This window comes from Peromyscus californicus, unplaced genomic scaffold, assembly GCF_007827085.1.
Source record: "Peromyscus californicus insignis strain IS unplaced genomic scaffold, ASM782708v3 Scaffold_11__1_contigs__length_118956290, whole genome shotgun sequence".
In the NCBI taxonomy this organism is placed as follows: Eukaryota; Metazoa; Chordata; class Mammalia; order Rodentia; family Cricetidae; genus Peromyscus; species Peromyscus californicus.
The window spans coordinates 89,872,080-89,888,337 of NW_026294402.1; the positions used below are offsets into that span (position 1 = coordinate 89,872,080).

At 39.9% G+C, this 16,258-nt stretch overlaps 1 protein-coding gene across 6 annotated transcripts in view; it reads right to left on the reverse strand.

Annotated features, from left to right (window-relative positions):
- Positions 1 to 10,017: 10,017 nt before the first annotated feature.
- The window catches only part of Trpc1 (transient receptor potential cation channel subfamily C member 1), a 56,211-nt gene continuing 49,970 nt past the window's right edge, over positions 10,018 to 16,258 (reverse strand). For all 6 annotated transcript variants that reach the window (XM_052717131.1, XM_052717123.1, XM_052717113.1 and 3 more), the window contains 4 exons: positions 15,651 to 15,826; positions 14,112 to 14,313; positions 13,644 to 13,838; positions 10,018 to 11,907 (listed from right to left, as the gene is read on the reverse strand). In XM_052717131.1, coding sequence (XP_052573091.1) covers positions 11,680 to 11,907; positions 13,644 to 13,838; positions 14,112 to 14,313; positions 15,651 to 15,826 — 801 coding nt within the window. In that variant the 3' untranslated portion in view covers positions 10,018 to 11,679. The remainder of the gene's footprint in view (positions 11,908 to 13,643; positions 13,839 to 14,111; positions 14,314 to 15,650; positions 15,827 to 16,258) is intronic.

The window sequence follows — 16,258 nt, forward strand, 5'->3', positions numbered from 1 at the left end:
TAAAATATACGTAGGCTTGAAAGAGACAAAAAAGGTGATATATACAGTTATAGAAACAAATACATAGTTTTAAAAAATAAAGTCTTTAAAGAGACAGTAAAATTAATATAAAAAATAAGCCACGTAAAGATGAATATTACACAGAGAATCTGGATTGTGTTGTCCTTGGGATTTTTAACTGCAGAAAAACATTTGATCATAAAAGATGTTGAGTTAAACCAATATGTATATTTTAAAGATACCATGACTTCAAAATTTGGATGTAAGGATATGTTACTTTGGAAAGGAGACTCTGCTTTTGTTCCCACAGAAAGCCAAAGGCTATGGATTTATTCCAGATTAAGATACATCAGGTTTGACCAGCCAAGACCCCCTGAAAGGTCTCAGATTACACCATGGCCTAGATGATCCAACATCCAGAATGGTTTGAAGGCAACTGGCTCAGACAATACACCCTCATGGACTATTCCATAATCCTAAAATTTTCTTTGTGTCCCCATAAGATACAGCGCCCCCTCCAGCAGGAAGTAGTAAAAGAAGCTACACCCAAATTCCCAAATTATATGTAATTTTACTTTGTTAAGGTTAAAACCTTCCTTTTTGAAAAAAAAAAGGGGGAAGTGCTGTGGGATGTTCTGTATGGCAAATGTGTTGCTGATTAGTCAATAAATAAAACACTGATTGGCCATTGGCTAGGCAGGAAGTATAGGCGGGACAAGGAGGAGAATAAAGCTGGGAAGTGGAAGGCTGAGTCAGGAGACACTGCCAGCTGCCACGATGAGAAACAGCATGTGAAGATGCCGGTAAGCCACAAGCCACATGGCAAGGTATAGATTAATGGAAATGGATTAATTTAAGTTGTAAGAACAGTTAGCAAGAAGCCTGCCACGGCCATACAGTTTGTAACCAATATAAGTCTCTGTGTTTACTTGGTCGGGTCTGAGCGTCTGTGGGACTGGTGGGTGAGAGAGATTTGCCCTGACTGTGGGCCAGGCAGGAAAACTCTAGCTACAGTATGGTGCAAAAATTGAAAAGGAAGAAATAAGGTTAGTATAAGACAAAGATGATATGTTATCCAAATAAAAACTCAGTTGGAGAAACTTGCAGGTAGGTAGAGAAGTAAGAGTTATTTTATCATTAAAAGGAGAATTGGCGAGATGGCTCAGCAGGAAGAGACATCATCCAATGAACCACAAGCGTTGGATCTCTAAAACTCATAGTGGAAAGAGAAAACTGACTCCTGCAAATTGGTCTCTGACCTCTGCATGCACACTATGGCATGTGTGCGCATCACACACAAACACACATGTGCACACATGTCTAAGCTAAATAATAAATAAAATGTCATTAAAAATAAGGGTTTCACATGTTTGTCTTAGATATAAAAATAGGCTCTAACTTGAGGACGAAATATTGAATATATTGTGTTTTATCATTAAAAGTCTTAAGTGCCATACCCTCTTAAACCCTCTTGCTCTGTTTTAACACAGGGTCTGACTATGTAGCCCAGGCTTGCCTGCAACTTGCTATGTAGCTTAGGTTGGATTTAAACTCCAGGTCTTTTGCTTCAGCCTTCTGAGTGTTGAGACTGAATGCACGCGGCTGGCCGGTGGGACCTATGACTTTGTCAGCATGGAAGGATTCACAGGTGTTCAGAGCGGTAGTTGAAAGGACCAAGCAGACTCTGTAACAGGCTGCTCAGTCTTCTGTCAGTGATCAGGCCTCAATTTCAGTTTCCTGAGACTTGAGCAAGCAGTTTCTGGGAGGGCCATGAACAAAAAACATAGTCCTTGCAGTAGTTCCCTTTCTGCACGTACTCATACTCTGACCGCTCAAGGTTCAGCCAGTTGTTTACTGTCTGGGACCCCTCACCAACTTAGAACTATGTGCATGGGTCAATGTGAATGCTCAAGGCCAGCCAGCCTCCATGGCAGCTCAAGGACAAAGCCTGGGACTTGTCCAGGCCTGCCCAAAAATGGTAACTGTAACCCCCAACCAGTAAATTCAAAGGTTACATACTCTTACCCAGTCATATAATGCCAAGGCTTGTACCACCCTGCTGGTGGTTTTTCCCTTTAAAAACCCCTTACCCTGAGAGCTCAGGGCTGTCCTCCTCCACTCACTGTGTCGAGTGTTGGACACGGACCAAGGCCAGGCTTGCTTGTTATCAATAAAGCCCTGTGTTTTGCATCAGATATCAGCTCTGTGGTGGTCTTGCTCTGGGGTCTCGCAATGCAGGCACTACATAGTCAGACTGTGTTGTATTTAGAGCTGTAGTCAGACTGTGTTGTATTCAGAGGAGTTTTGGAACATACATGGAAATAAATCCCTTGTCTGTCTTTTGGCTGAGATCAAGTGCAGAAATTTTTACAGAGGCATTTTAATGTTAAAATTATTGATTTTTTTCTTTGTCATTTGTTTTTCCTTTCAAAAGCAAAGTAGCTTCAAAAGGCTAACATTTGATTAAGTATGAGCTAGAATTATTGTCTTTTGCTTGAAGGATGTCTATGGTATCCTGATGGTGAGACTTAATTAGATTTTGGAGACAGAGCTTTTAAGAATAAAAACCTATTAGGAAAGTTTACAAGCTAAGACTTTATACATCTGACTCATCTGAAAAAAATAATGCCAGTGGTTACATAATGCAAGGAAGAGCCTCCTGGATGAGGAGAGAAAACACTTGGATCCTCATGCACAGTGTATTCCCCAAGAACTGCAGTGTATCGGTAGAACGAGAAAGGCAGGTAGAATCCTTTCTGAGACCCTTTATGGTCTTGAAATGTGTCCATATTGTTTACATCCAAATCAAACAGGTGAAAAAGTGGCATAGAAAGAAGATGAACCAGTGTGGTGGTTTGAATGAGAATGGCCCCATAGGCTCATATATTTGAATGTTTGGTTCCCAGTTGGTAGAACTGTTTAGGAAGGATTAGGAGGTGTGGCCTTGTTGGAGGAAGTGTGTCACTAGGGGCTTTGAGGTTTCAAGAGCCCACACCAGACCTAGTCTCTGTCTCTCTGTCTCTGTCTCTTTCTACCTGCTGCCTGTAGATAAAATTTAAGCTCTCAGTTACTGCTCCAGCACCATGCCTGCCTGCCTGCCTGCCTGCCGCCATGCTCCCTGCCATGGTGGTCATGGACTCAACTTCTGAAACTGTAAGCAAGCTCCAATTAAATGCCTTTAAAAAAAATAAGTTGCTTCAGTCATGGTGTCTCTTCACAGAAGTAGAAAAGTAACTAAGATAACCAGACTCTCCCCTCTGAGCACTCTGGTCCCTCCTGGTCTGGCTTGTATTGTCTGAGGCTAATGTGGCTTTCCTAAGTGTCTTAACTACCTCACTGACCACTCACGCTTGGCTAAGGTGACTAGACAAATTCATTTTAAAAAGTAATACTTTTCTATGTGTCTTGCCCAATGCATACAATAGAGCTCAGGATCTCAAGTGAGTTATACAATTGACAAATTAATCAAAATGCTAGCTTTTCATCCACTAAATTAAAAGCTTGAAAGAGATTATCAAAGTTTTTTCCAGTTCAATATGAAGTATCTAATTATATGCTATCCCTAGAATCATTACACACATAAATAATGGAAAATTTCCACTCAACAAATCTGTGCCATTCAACACTAATGCCATACTAAAGTTGAGAATACAGAGGGGAGAAGAAAACTGTTCCACCCTGTGCTTAATCTAGTCACACAGCTTACAAAGAAAAGAAAATATCCCTATTAAAACAAACATGATAGAGAATATCATTGTTTGCTATTTCCATCAAAATAAAGTGGGGGTGGGCGACAAAGAGTTTTAAAACATGTTGACTTACCTCACAATCAATTTGAGTGGTTATTCAGACAGCTTTTGCACTTTCTTCCTTGACAATCTTTTTGACTCACACCAGATAATTTGCCCCAAAGGGTAGATTACTATTTCTTTTTGATGTGTATTTTCATGCATGTGTGTACACATATTCATGTGTGAAGGTGCATGTCTTCAGAGGTCAGAGGACAGCCTGAGCATTGGTACTTCCCTTCTACTTTCTTTGAGGGAGGTTTTCTCTATTTTTGTGTCTCTGCATTGATTTATTTTGCCCAGTATGATGCTCTTCAGTTCCTTGTTTAGAAGTGATTTCTAATTTTATGTATTTTATTTGAGAATTTCATACATGTATAAATGTATCTTGGTCATATTCACTCCTCACTCCCTCCAGGAAACTGTCATCACGTCTCCCTCCCAACTTCGTGTCCCCCTTTTATAATTTGTGTGTATTTCTAACACACTGAGTCTAATCGGTCCTGCCTTTATGCACACGGTCATGAGGCCATCCACCGAGGTAGGGGGAACTCACCAGCAGCTATACTCCTGACCAAAAATGACCCTCTTTCCTCCAGTTACCATCAGTTGCCAATAGTTCGTCAGGTAGGACCTCATGAGTCATTCCCCCTCCATAAGGAATTTTTTTTTTTAAAGAGGGCCACAAGTCTCTTCATTTTTTTTTATTTTTTAAGATTTACTTATTATGTGTACAGTATTCTGCCTGCATGTGTCCCTGCAGGTCAGAAGAGGGCACCAGTTATCATTACAGGTGGTTGTGAGTCACCATGTGGTTGCTGGGAATTGAACTCAGGACCTCTGGAAGAGCAGTCACTGCTCTTAACCTCTGAGCCATCTCTCCAGCCCTCCATAAGGAATTTTTAAAAAATTATTTATGTGCATTGGCATGAAGATGTCAGATCCCAGGGAACTGGAGTTGCAGACAGTTGTTAGCTGCCATGTGGGTGCTGGGAATTGAACCTGGGTCCTCTGGAAGAGCATCCAGTGCTCTGAACTGCTGAGCCATCTCTCCAACCCCCCTGTGCTGGAACTGTAACTGTTTTGATCTCGTGCAGGTCTCACGTAGGTACACACAGCTGCTTTGAGTTCATGTGTGACAGAGGGACAGCATTTCCAGAACTTTTCCTCATCCTTAGGATCTTACATTCTTTCTACCCCGCTTTTCCACAATATTCTGAGTCCTATGTGTGTGTGGTTGGAGACTGATAATGTCCCATTTAGGTCTGAGCATGCCCAGTTGCTTATACTCAGCACTTTAAACAGTTATACATCTCTGCATTAATCACTACCCACTCCAAGAAGTGACCAAGGTTACTCCCACAGAATTGCTATTGTTAGATCTCGCCTGGCAGCTCATTATTGTAGCATGCAAAGTCCAACACGGGATAAAAACATGGATGAAGCAGGGTCTCTCTTCTCTGACCCTGCAGCTATCCAGCGTGAGTGAGCCTCCAGGGGAAGTCGCCTGTCCCCATAAGAATGCTGGGCTTATGAACACATACCACAGTGGCTGGGGCCAGCTTTTTTGTGGGTCCTGGGGATCTGACTCAAGTCAGCAAGTGCTTCTGCCTGCTGAGCCATTTCCTGGCCCCCTTAAATAACATTCCTGGGGGAGGAAAGCAGAGAATGAATTGATTGCGAATTGCAGGATGAAGAGAATGGAGCTTGTCCATAATTTTGATTGCCTAGGACACTTTTTAGAAAACGTGTTTATATCCTATATAAATAAGCCTGCTGTTTTACTAGTGTTCCTATAATTTAATATGCATCAGAAACCATGTCTCTTAAAAATGGCTATTTTAAAGCATATAAAGAAACATAAAACATTTCCCAGTTTTTGCGTGGTGTGGCTGGTGTTCATCTTCAAATGCAGATAAAAACAGATAAAGGAAGTAATGTGAAATTATCAAATGAAAGAGAAAGTCTTCTAAGAATGTCCTCTAGAAACAGTATGTTTACACATGGTGGGAGGGTAAAGCCAGAAAGTGAATATTGACTTCCCTGTGAGAAATTCAGAGCAGCCATTTTTTTTAAAGATTTATTTATTTATTTATTATGTATACAATGTTCTGCCTGTGTGTATATACGCCTGCAGGCCAGAAGAGGGCACGAGATCTCATTGTTGTGAGCTACCTTGTGGTTGCTGGGAATTGAACTCAGGACCTCTGGAAGAACAGCCAGTGATCTTAACCTCTGAGCCATCTCTCCAGCCCCCCAGAGCAGCCATTATCCCTAATATTTCCTCAGTGTAGTTTTTCTCTTTGTGTATGTTCATGTTTGCACATGCATGGGGAGGCCAGAGGTTGACATTAGGTGTGTTCAGTTGCTACTATATATATAGTGTAGGTGTGTTGTTTTCTCGATCACGCATGTATGGAGGTCAGACAGAAGTCAACTCACAGTCTCTTTCTCTAGCATTCTCTGTGTTATTTTCTGAGACAGGCTGTCTTACTGAGCCTAGACTGCTACTTTAGCCAGCCTGGCTGGCCAGAGAATGGTCCACATTCTTCAGTCCCCAAGTGCTAGGGTTACAGGTTTACACTACCATGTCTGGCTTTTATGTGGGTGCTGAGGATCTGAAGCCATGTCCTCCTGTTTGCATAGCAAGCATTGGACCCACTGAACCATCTTCCAAGGTTCCCAACTTGAGAAACCTGAACTTGGTCCTCATCCATTCAACAGGACTAGCTAGCCAGCAAGCCTTAGGGGTTTTTGTCTCTGCCTCTATCACTGAGACCATGGGTGGGTGCTGAGGATTGAACTCGGGACCTCAGGCTTACATGGCAAGCGCTTTACCAATTAAACCATTTCCTCAGCCCTTGTTAGTTTAATTCTGAATTAGGCCTGGTTGGTTTACTTTTCAAGATTACTTTCGTGATCTAAGGTTATTTAGTATTTCAGAAATGCACTGGGAAAAACAATAATTTAAGTCTTAGGAAACGCCAGGCATTGTGGTTCACACCTTTAATTCCAGCACTCGGGAGGCAGAGGCAGGCAAATCTCTGAGTTTGAGGCCAGTCTGCTCTACAAAGTGAGTTCCAGGATGGACAGGACAACACAGAGAAATCCCATCTCAAAAAAGCACAAAAAAAGTCTTAGGACAAAAAAAAAATCCCCTTGACTAGGAAGGGATAGTATGTATCCATTAGAGATGAGACAAAAAACATTTCCAGTTTTATCTTTTTATCAAAGACTAACAATGATTAGTATTTGGTTATATGTGTCCCTCTACTGGATCAATTAATTTACAACCTCTACTTTTAGGAAAAATTGTAGTCTGAGTGAAATTTGCACGTTACTAATTATGATCAAAGTACAGATCTCCATTGGAGCAGCACAGTGGTGCACACACTGGGTTTGTTGACTGTTGGCACTCCCTCATAGGAGGGGCTGGAGGTGGGTGGTCACTCAACTCTCAGCTGGGTATCCAGCCACCCCAATCAGTTTTATGCAATTCTGCCCCTAATTGCACTGGCCTCAGGTCTCTGGAAAGGGCTAGAGTACTTAGGCTGGGGAAGGGTAGGGGAAGGGGCTCCATCTATGCAACCATGGGGCAGCCACCATCCATGTTGAGGGCAGAATTTCCAGTGAGGAAGCTTTAAGGTCACCCATGTTCCTGCCTCTAACCTTCATCCATTGTTCTGTCCGTGAGCCTAATAAACTGTTTTCCCATGGTGAACTTGAATGGACCAAACTGGTTTGTCACTGGAACTGTAGGAAGACAGGAGGACCTGCTTAGTGCCCCCACAGGGAGACAATTCCCCAAACACATGGGCAATAGAATCTTCATATTTTTAATTATTAAAATGAAATCCCACTGGATTCTAGTGCTAGAAATTACTGGATATTGCTAAGAAGACCTGAATAAATACACAGATGTGCTATGTTGGTGGACTGAAAGATATTGCTAAAATGTAAATTCTCTCCAAGTTAGTCTCTAGATTTAACGTAATTCCAATCAGAATGTCAACTTGGTTTTTGTTTAGAAATTGATCATTCCAGTGTGTGTGAAAAAGCAGACTACCTAGACAGTAAAATTCATTTTGAAAAGTACTGTTCATATGGTGATTATCTGTGAGCTCTCCACTACCATGCTGCTAGTGGATCCGAACAGCAAGTCTTTCCTGCTATATACCACAGATTAGTTCCTCCGCTGTAGCAAACTGTAAGAAGATACCTGTTGTTTTCTTTCTTTCTTTTTTTTCTTTTTTCTTTGAGACAGGGTTTCTCTGTGTAGCTTTGGAGCCTTTCCTGGAACTCATTCTGTAGCCCAGGCTGGTCTCAGACAGAGATCCGCCTGGCTCTGCCTCCCGAGTCCTGGGATTAAACGCGTGTGCCACCACTGCCAGGCACCTGTTGTTTTCTTAACTTTTTTAATCCGCTACACATAGTTTCTCATCAGGTTGACACAAACATAATCCTAACACATTAAAATTCACAGTTCAAAGCAGGGGTTCACTGTGTAGTTGTGGCTAGTCTGCAGTACACTCTGTTGTCAAGGCTGGCTTAGAACCCCGAAATCTTCCTGCCTCATTTTCCTGAACATTGAGATTACAGGTCTGTGCCACCAGGCCCTGCTTAAAACTCAGCACTTTAAATAAAGGTGTAGTTTCCTGAGTTGTACAGTCGGTTTCCTTTAGCGGAACCATGGCAACCGATGATTTAACTTCCGTTCTAACGTTTTTATCTTGTATAATGTTACATGGTGGAGTGTGTAGTCTATAGTCTTTGTGACTAGCTTTTTTCACTTTTTAAGATTCATCCATGTTATTGCAAGTGTCCCCAGTCTGTATTTGTGGTGGCTTTACCATTTAACTTGCCTAGGACTAACTTCATTTCCCAGAATTCTCTTTGTGTGCTTCCAATCAGGGTGTGAGATCTGAAGAGTGACACAGCAGTTCCTTCGTTCTTTCCGCTGGACTTTGCTCACTCACATGGGCCCATTCATCCTGATGATGTGGGATTCATCCTGATGATGTGGGATTCATCCTGATGATGTGGGATTCATCCTGATGATGTGGGATTCATCCTGATGATGTGGGATTCATCCTGATGATGTGGGATTCATCCTGATGATGTGGGATTCATCCTGATGATGTGGGCAGCAGCACCTTGCTTTGCTCCTCCTTCAGCATCTGTGATTGTTACCAACACACTTCCAAAGGCAAAGGCAAAGGCCACAGTGTCGCCACAGGATACAAGGCCGGAGACACAGGAAGAACCGTTCATCAGAATCCCTTCTCATGGTGCTGGCTGGTCTTGGCTGTCTTCTTTGGATCTCTGCCTTTCCTTCCTAGTTGCTACCCCAGAGACTTCTAACACTGGATGCCAGGACAACAGAACCTGCCCAACAATCCGACGAGTGCAACGCCAGACCCTTATATACAAGTGTGTGCGTGTGCACACACGGCACACATGCTTGTAACTATCTCAGCAGCTTTGCTCCTCCGCCTGAACTTGGACACAGCCTGTTACTCTAGATTGATACTATGTGAATACACTATTTAGTTATCATTCACTAGCTAAAAGGCTGTTAGTTGTTTTCAGTTTGGGACAATGAATAAAGTTTTCTTGAATGGTCACATACAGATCTTTGTATGGATATATTAATTTAAAATATGTTATACCAGGAAACAGCTAATAGTTAAGTGTAATTACTTCAGAAGTGGGAAGTGTTGCTAAGAGTGTCTGATGTTGATATTTTACATTTTAGGCCTTTGTGACCATAAATTTAAAAAAATACTAAATTTTATAGATGGATATGAATTATATCTCAATAAAAAATTTATATTGTGTGTGTGTATGAGTGTGGACACTGTGTGGTACAACATGCATGTGGATGTCAGAGGACAGCTTGGGGGAGTCTCTCCTCTATGTGGGTACAAGGCCCGGTGGTAAGAACCTTTCCCCACTGAGCCATCTTGCCATCCCTGGATCTCAAACTTAAAGAGCAGATGAGAAGCTGGAGAGGTGGCTCACTGGTTAAGAGCACTGGCTGCTCTTCCAAAGGACCCAGGTTCAATTCCCAGCAGCCACAAGGCAACTCCCAACTCTCTTGTTACTCCAGTTCCTTCTGGCATCTGTGAGTACCATGGTAAACAAATATACAAACAGGCAAAATATTCACACACATAAAATAATTAAAAAATAAAAAGCAAATAATACTAAGTAAAATGCTAAAGCTCTATCAGTTTATAATCTGATATCAAATTTTATTCACCTTTTTTCTTATAATATGCTGTCATTCAAAATATACCTCATCAGTAATTCATGCACACAATAGGCACTCTATAGATTTTTTTAATAATTAAGTATATTTTTTAGAATGACTAAAAAATCCTGATGTAAAATCCCAATAGGGAAGTGCATAATTCCATTGTAGACAAAATATATAACTTTACAATAAACATTTTTATAAGAATTTGCCCAAAAGAGGGAAGACTTAAACTTGAACATCAAAAACAAATGTAAAAAGCAAGATGAAAACTAACACTAGATTACTCAGACGCCCCTGGGTAGGTGGTGCTCACGGACCAAGGGCTGCCTGCACCCTGTTCAGCTAAGAAAGTAAACGTGTGTTCCTCACTGAACATGCTGCAAGAGTCTGTGCAATAGCTGGGGAAAGCTTCAGCTACACCCTTATATGAACACCAAAATAGGTCAAATACACCTTTTATTTTCAAACTGAAAAAACAATGTTTTACATCTCAAGCAGCAAGCATGAAGTCACTTTTCTAGAAGGTAAACACTTCGAAAGAGAGCTCAAGAACCTTCATTTGAACTTAAAGCAGCTTTTTTCAAGGCCCCTGATGCTCTCCAGCCAAGCCCACTGTGACCACACATGAAGGCAAGCAGCTTATACTGTGTAACTTACTCAAACCTGAAAAGTTAGAAGAAAAAGTTAAAACTAACCAAATGCCTAGAGAAGTAACTTATCAAATGCATAAATATGAACAAATATTCTATGGCTAAAAGATGTCTACTATTTTTCAAAAATCACAGAATTCTATAAATATTTAAATATATGAACTACATCAGTACAGAGAACTATATATAAAATATTAAGTCAAAAAAACAAAATAAAAAATATAAAATTATTATAACCATGTAAGAGTAAATATAATACACAACAAAAAACAAGGTAAATTTAGACTGACAGAACTAAATAATTTTTTGTTTGTTTTCTGAGACAGGGTTTTTCTGTGTATCCCTGGCTGTCCTCGAACTCACTCTGCAGACAAGGCTGGCCTTGAACTCAGAGATCCACCTGCCTCTGCCTCCCAAGTGCTGGGATTAAAGCCGTGCACCACATGACCGACTTAAATTCAAATATTTAGAGACTTTTCTTTGTTGCTTAAGATTATAACAAAAGAAAAAATAGGGTATTTTAGATAAAACTATACTCTTAAACAATAAATACTGAACTCTATGTGAATTCCTAAAACCAGAGATTTTAAACACCCTGAACTCTACATTTCAAGTGTCTCTTAAGGTAGCTGCATTTGCTGATCTTCATTTTATAAAAGAGAGCGGGCAATGTGTACACTGATAGCTGCCCCTCTTAAATATTATAAATTTTAAGCACTAACGAACTAAGAAAATAAAATTGCATGCTAACAAACCCGTTTACTTGTTCTGTTTCACTTCTACAAAAAGCCACAGACAGGTTTTAAAAAACTAACTCTATATACATATTTTACATGACATATATTTATGTTATAAATATTTAAAGAATGGCTTTTGTGTTATTGTTTATGTCCATATATATCTTATTAGTGTAGTTGTAAGGTAGGCAAATACAGTCTCAGATTTGTTATGGAAAATTATTTCTACAAGATTTAGAAAATGATTAATTTCTTGGATAAAACATAGCATATTTAGAAGTCCGAAAGCCAAGCAAATCCCTTATTTCATTTCGGAATTTCGACAGATCTTGGCGCAGTTCATTGAGATTCTCCACGGTTGCCTGGTCTGTGCTCTGCATCTTCTGTCGCATAGACGTCAGGTACCGATGCACCAGGCAGCACATCACCTTCTGGTAGTTCTCGTCTCTCTTTTGTTTCAAGTTTCTCCACTCCTTCAAAGCAAGCAGTCCCATGGTAAGAACGACAGCAGAACAATGTATGTGTAAGAAAACATGTATACACACTCATATATACATATGGATTTGCAGTACTGAGGAGTAAGCTGAGGGCCACATGCATGCTAGGCAAATGTCTACCATCAAGGCATTCTCTAGCCCCAGAGACAGTATTTAAATGAGGTAAATTTTAAATATACTCACAAATAGACACTTTCAACGCATTTAGAGGACAGTTTACTTTGGTAAAAATCATAGTCAGTACATGTTTAATAATATAGCCTATGTATCTGTTTCATTCACTCTCCTTTAGGTCAATTTCATTGAAAAAATTTAGTAATGCCCAGTTTACAACAGAGATTCATAAACTACCACCCCAAGCCCACTTTCTGTCTTTCTTGTCTTGTGAGCTAAGAACGGTTTTACAGATAGATATCTGTAATCAATTTTATAATGGACAACTTGATTTTTAACTCTAATTAAGCAAAATTTTAATCCTACCACAGGGAATTCTGTTTTTCCTAGTAACTTATTACAGTGACTGTTACTTATTGTTATATTTTTAATTTCATCTGTAAGTTTTTTGGAAATTTTTTCTTTTATATAACTTCTTAGATGGTGTTTTTTGTTTTGTTTGGCTTTCAAAGTATAAAATATTTACTGTCTGGTCTTTTAGGAAACTTACCAATCCTTGGTTTATAAGTAACATGCACCGAATAAGAAATATACTGAGTAACTTTCAAGTCCTAAAAATGCTATGAACTAATTGTTGTTCTTTAAATCTATAATGAATGACTATGAGAAACCCTGTCTCAAAAAACCAAAAAAAAAAAGAGTTCATGTGTTAGGGAAATTTGAAAACTAAGAAAAGAACCAAAACCAACCTTAAAATCCTTAGCTTTATTTCTTATTCTCAATTATTCACTGAATTTTTATATTAGATACTAGAGCATGCGTTAGGGATACAGTAGAAAACACCTCAGGATAGTCCTTATCAAACCTTCATATTTGTGCTTTAAGAAACATCTGCTGTTTTTAACAAAATCTCAATCATTTGATTTTACCAAAGAAGACTCAGAAGCCAGATGCTGGGGTGAAACCCTGCTAGCTCAGAGAGGCAGGGAAAGCACCCAGATGACCTTCCTCCTCAGCTGACATGCCAGAAGCCTCCCACCTTCTCCTACACTGTCTCAAACACGACTTCTCAAACAGAACGACCCTCCCTTCTACTTCCTGTGTTTTTCTCTATCCAGGGAATCCTCCTGATTCCCTCTTACTCTCTATGGTTTTTTCTTAATCATCCTATGTTCATTTCCTGTCAACTGGTTGCTTGCTCTGCCTCTTGGCCTATGGTTAACTTTATTTAATCCTATTTACAATATTCAAGCAGAAAGCTCTTGGAATTAAGGTATGTGCCAGGGCTGAGGCACACCACAACTTGAAACAGGTTTTTCCAGCAAATGCAATCTCTCAGGGTCACAGTGTGATCAAATATCCTGCAACAAACATCTGAGCTAGGCATGGTGCCACACACTCATCTTCCCAGCCCATGGTAGGCAGACAGAGGAGGACTGCTGCAAACTGAAGCCAGCCTGGTCTCCATAGCAAATTCCATGGCAGCTACGTCTATATAGTCAGTAAGACTCCATCTCAAAAAAACAAAACAAAGAAAAACTAAAAGTGCAATTAGCAACTGCAAAATGGTGGTGCAGTTCAAACCTCTAATTTCTCACCTTTAAACTGTTCTGCCGTTTGACCTTGCCTTTCGATGTGTGAGAGCAAACCCACTTACTGAGGCTACTGATCATGTAGCAGATAGTCTTCGGTGAAGGAATAATGTTGAAAGGTGGGGGCAGGGTACATTTGTCATCAAAGTAGCTAAGCCATAGCTTTGCCCGAGCAAACTTCCACTCTTTATCCTCATGATTCTGTGAGGCAAGGAAAAACCAGGATAGAAGAACACTCACACAAACATGAATGCATACTGGCAGGTTTGGGGAGATATTGATTAAAACTGTCTAAACATCACCACACCTTACATATTAAAAAACTGGTCAAAGATGTGCAATTATTAGACATTATATTTTAAAATCTATATTTAATTTAAAAATATTATTCCTTAATTCTGTAATCTTCAGTTATTTGATTTCATATATCTCATATGATTTGGAGAGAATATAAGGCTTTGAAAGAACACTTACTGCTATCAACTGAAAGCTTTTGTGAAGCATGGCCACCAGCAGCTTCGTAAGCACGATAACAACCACAACGTTGTAAGTTCCAACAATCACGGCTCCAACAAAGGACTGCAGCTCTTCTCCATAGCTAAACCTTGTGACAAAGATGGCCACGTGTGCTAAGGAGAAGATGTACCAGAACAGAGCAAAGCAGGTACCAATGAACCTGGAAGGGCAAGTACACTGTGGTTAAAAAGGAAATTAATTAGCAAGAACAGAGATAATGCATTTATATAAAAGTTATACATAAGAGCCATTAATAATTCTTGTATAATACATAATTATAATTTTGTATTTATACAAAATACAAAATATTCTTATATCAAAATATAAAAATAATTTTATTGTTTGATTTTTATTTTCACAGTACATACAGTCATATTTTAAATGTTATTTTTGTTTTATGTGTGTGTGTATGAGTTTATGCATGTGCATCACATGCATGCAGGAGGCCACAGAGGTCAGAAGAGGGCACCAGATCCCCTGGAACTGGAGTTTCAGTTGTGAGCCATCAGGTGGGTGCTGGAAACCAAACCTAGGTCCTCTGCAAGAACAGTGAGTGCTCTTAACCACAGAGTCATCTTTCCAGACCCTAAAGTCTTATTTTAAATGAGGAAACACATTCAAAAATATTATTCCTAGTTAATTTTTTTTGCGTCCTTTCTAGTCTCAACACAGCAGTCCACGGGGTATCTAGTTACATTGTGTCAGTCCTTTGCTTCAACCTTTAGATAATTCTAAATTGCAATAGCCCCAAGTCAGGCAGCACGGTCCTACATGCTCATCCCTTTATCCATTTATCCTGGTCTGCCCAGAAATCTTCGTCTTTAAATGAGAGGCCACACAAAGTACCTAAAGAATTGTGGCACATCATATGAACACAAAAAATGTGCAGTACATACTCCTCTGTATTTTATTTAAGAATGAGGAGAGTAAGACTGGGGATGTAGCTTTGGTGGTTAGCACTTGCTTAGCACACACAGAGCCCTGGCTTAGATCCACAGCACTGGAAAAGGAACCTGAGGGCAGGTACTCTGTCTGCTTTATAGTGTTGGTACCATTCTTTATGATCCACTGCGGGACTGGCCCTTAAGTTCTAATGATTCTCAACTCTAGTGACCTCTCGAGAAGTGTTGAAAACATGAGTGCTCTGGGTTGTACCAGCAACCAACAGTTGCTACAGGTATTTAATAGTTTGGAGGCAGAGATGCTGAACATTCTAATATATGGGATGGATAAAAGAGTTTTCCAAAGTGCTAAGAGTGTGAATTTGTCAAGAGTTCTATTCAGACATATTTCAGTAGAGAAGAAACATGTAATGTCTTGGATCTACTACTGAAGATCCTTTAGGTAAAGATGATGAAAAATGAACATTTGTTAAAGCTTGCAGACATTTAAAGAAGATTTTTTTAAAAGAACAATTGGAGCTCCATTCATGTAATGACTAACCCCTACAGAACTTAGGAGCAGAAAGTTCATCTAGTAAACTCTGAGGAGACTCACGAGTGGAAGGTGTCATTGCTTTGTTGCTCACAGAAGATGCCAACACAGTCCTTCTGCTCTTTGGGGGTGTAGCCCTTGTCATAGAGTTGGGTCAGTCCAATTGTGAAGGAGAACAGAACAAGAAGGAACATCCCCAGAAACTTCCCAAAATCCTGTAACATCTGTCCCATGGAAATCTGTGGACATACACACAGTATACATTAAGACTGTTGGAAAAACTACATATTAAATATGAAATTACCCAGCAATAAAAGGAAAGCTAACACACAAGCCACAAGTCATGCTCATTATTTCACCTGGCTGACATATTTCAGTATGTTAAGAACATCAAAACGCCAGCTGTAGGTAAACAAAAAACAAAACCAACAAACCCAGTTATCTACTAAAAAAGGCCATTCTAACCAAACCAGCACTGTGAGTGTTAGATGCACAGTCCTTGCCAGACAAGATCTTAAAAGGTTATTATTGCTGTGTAGGGAGAACAGATACATGGAGATTTTCACCTACTTTTAGTATTTATTATAATTATTTTGGTTGTTGCTGAGACACAAACTACCCCATGTTCAATCTTGCCATAGGACTCACAATCCTCCTGCCTCAGCTTCCCA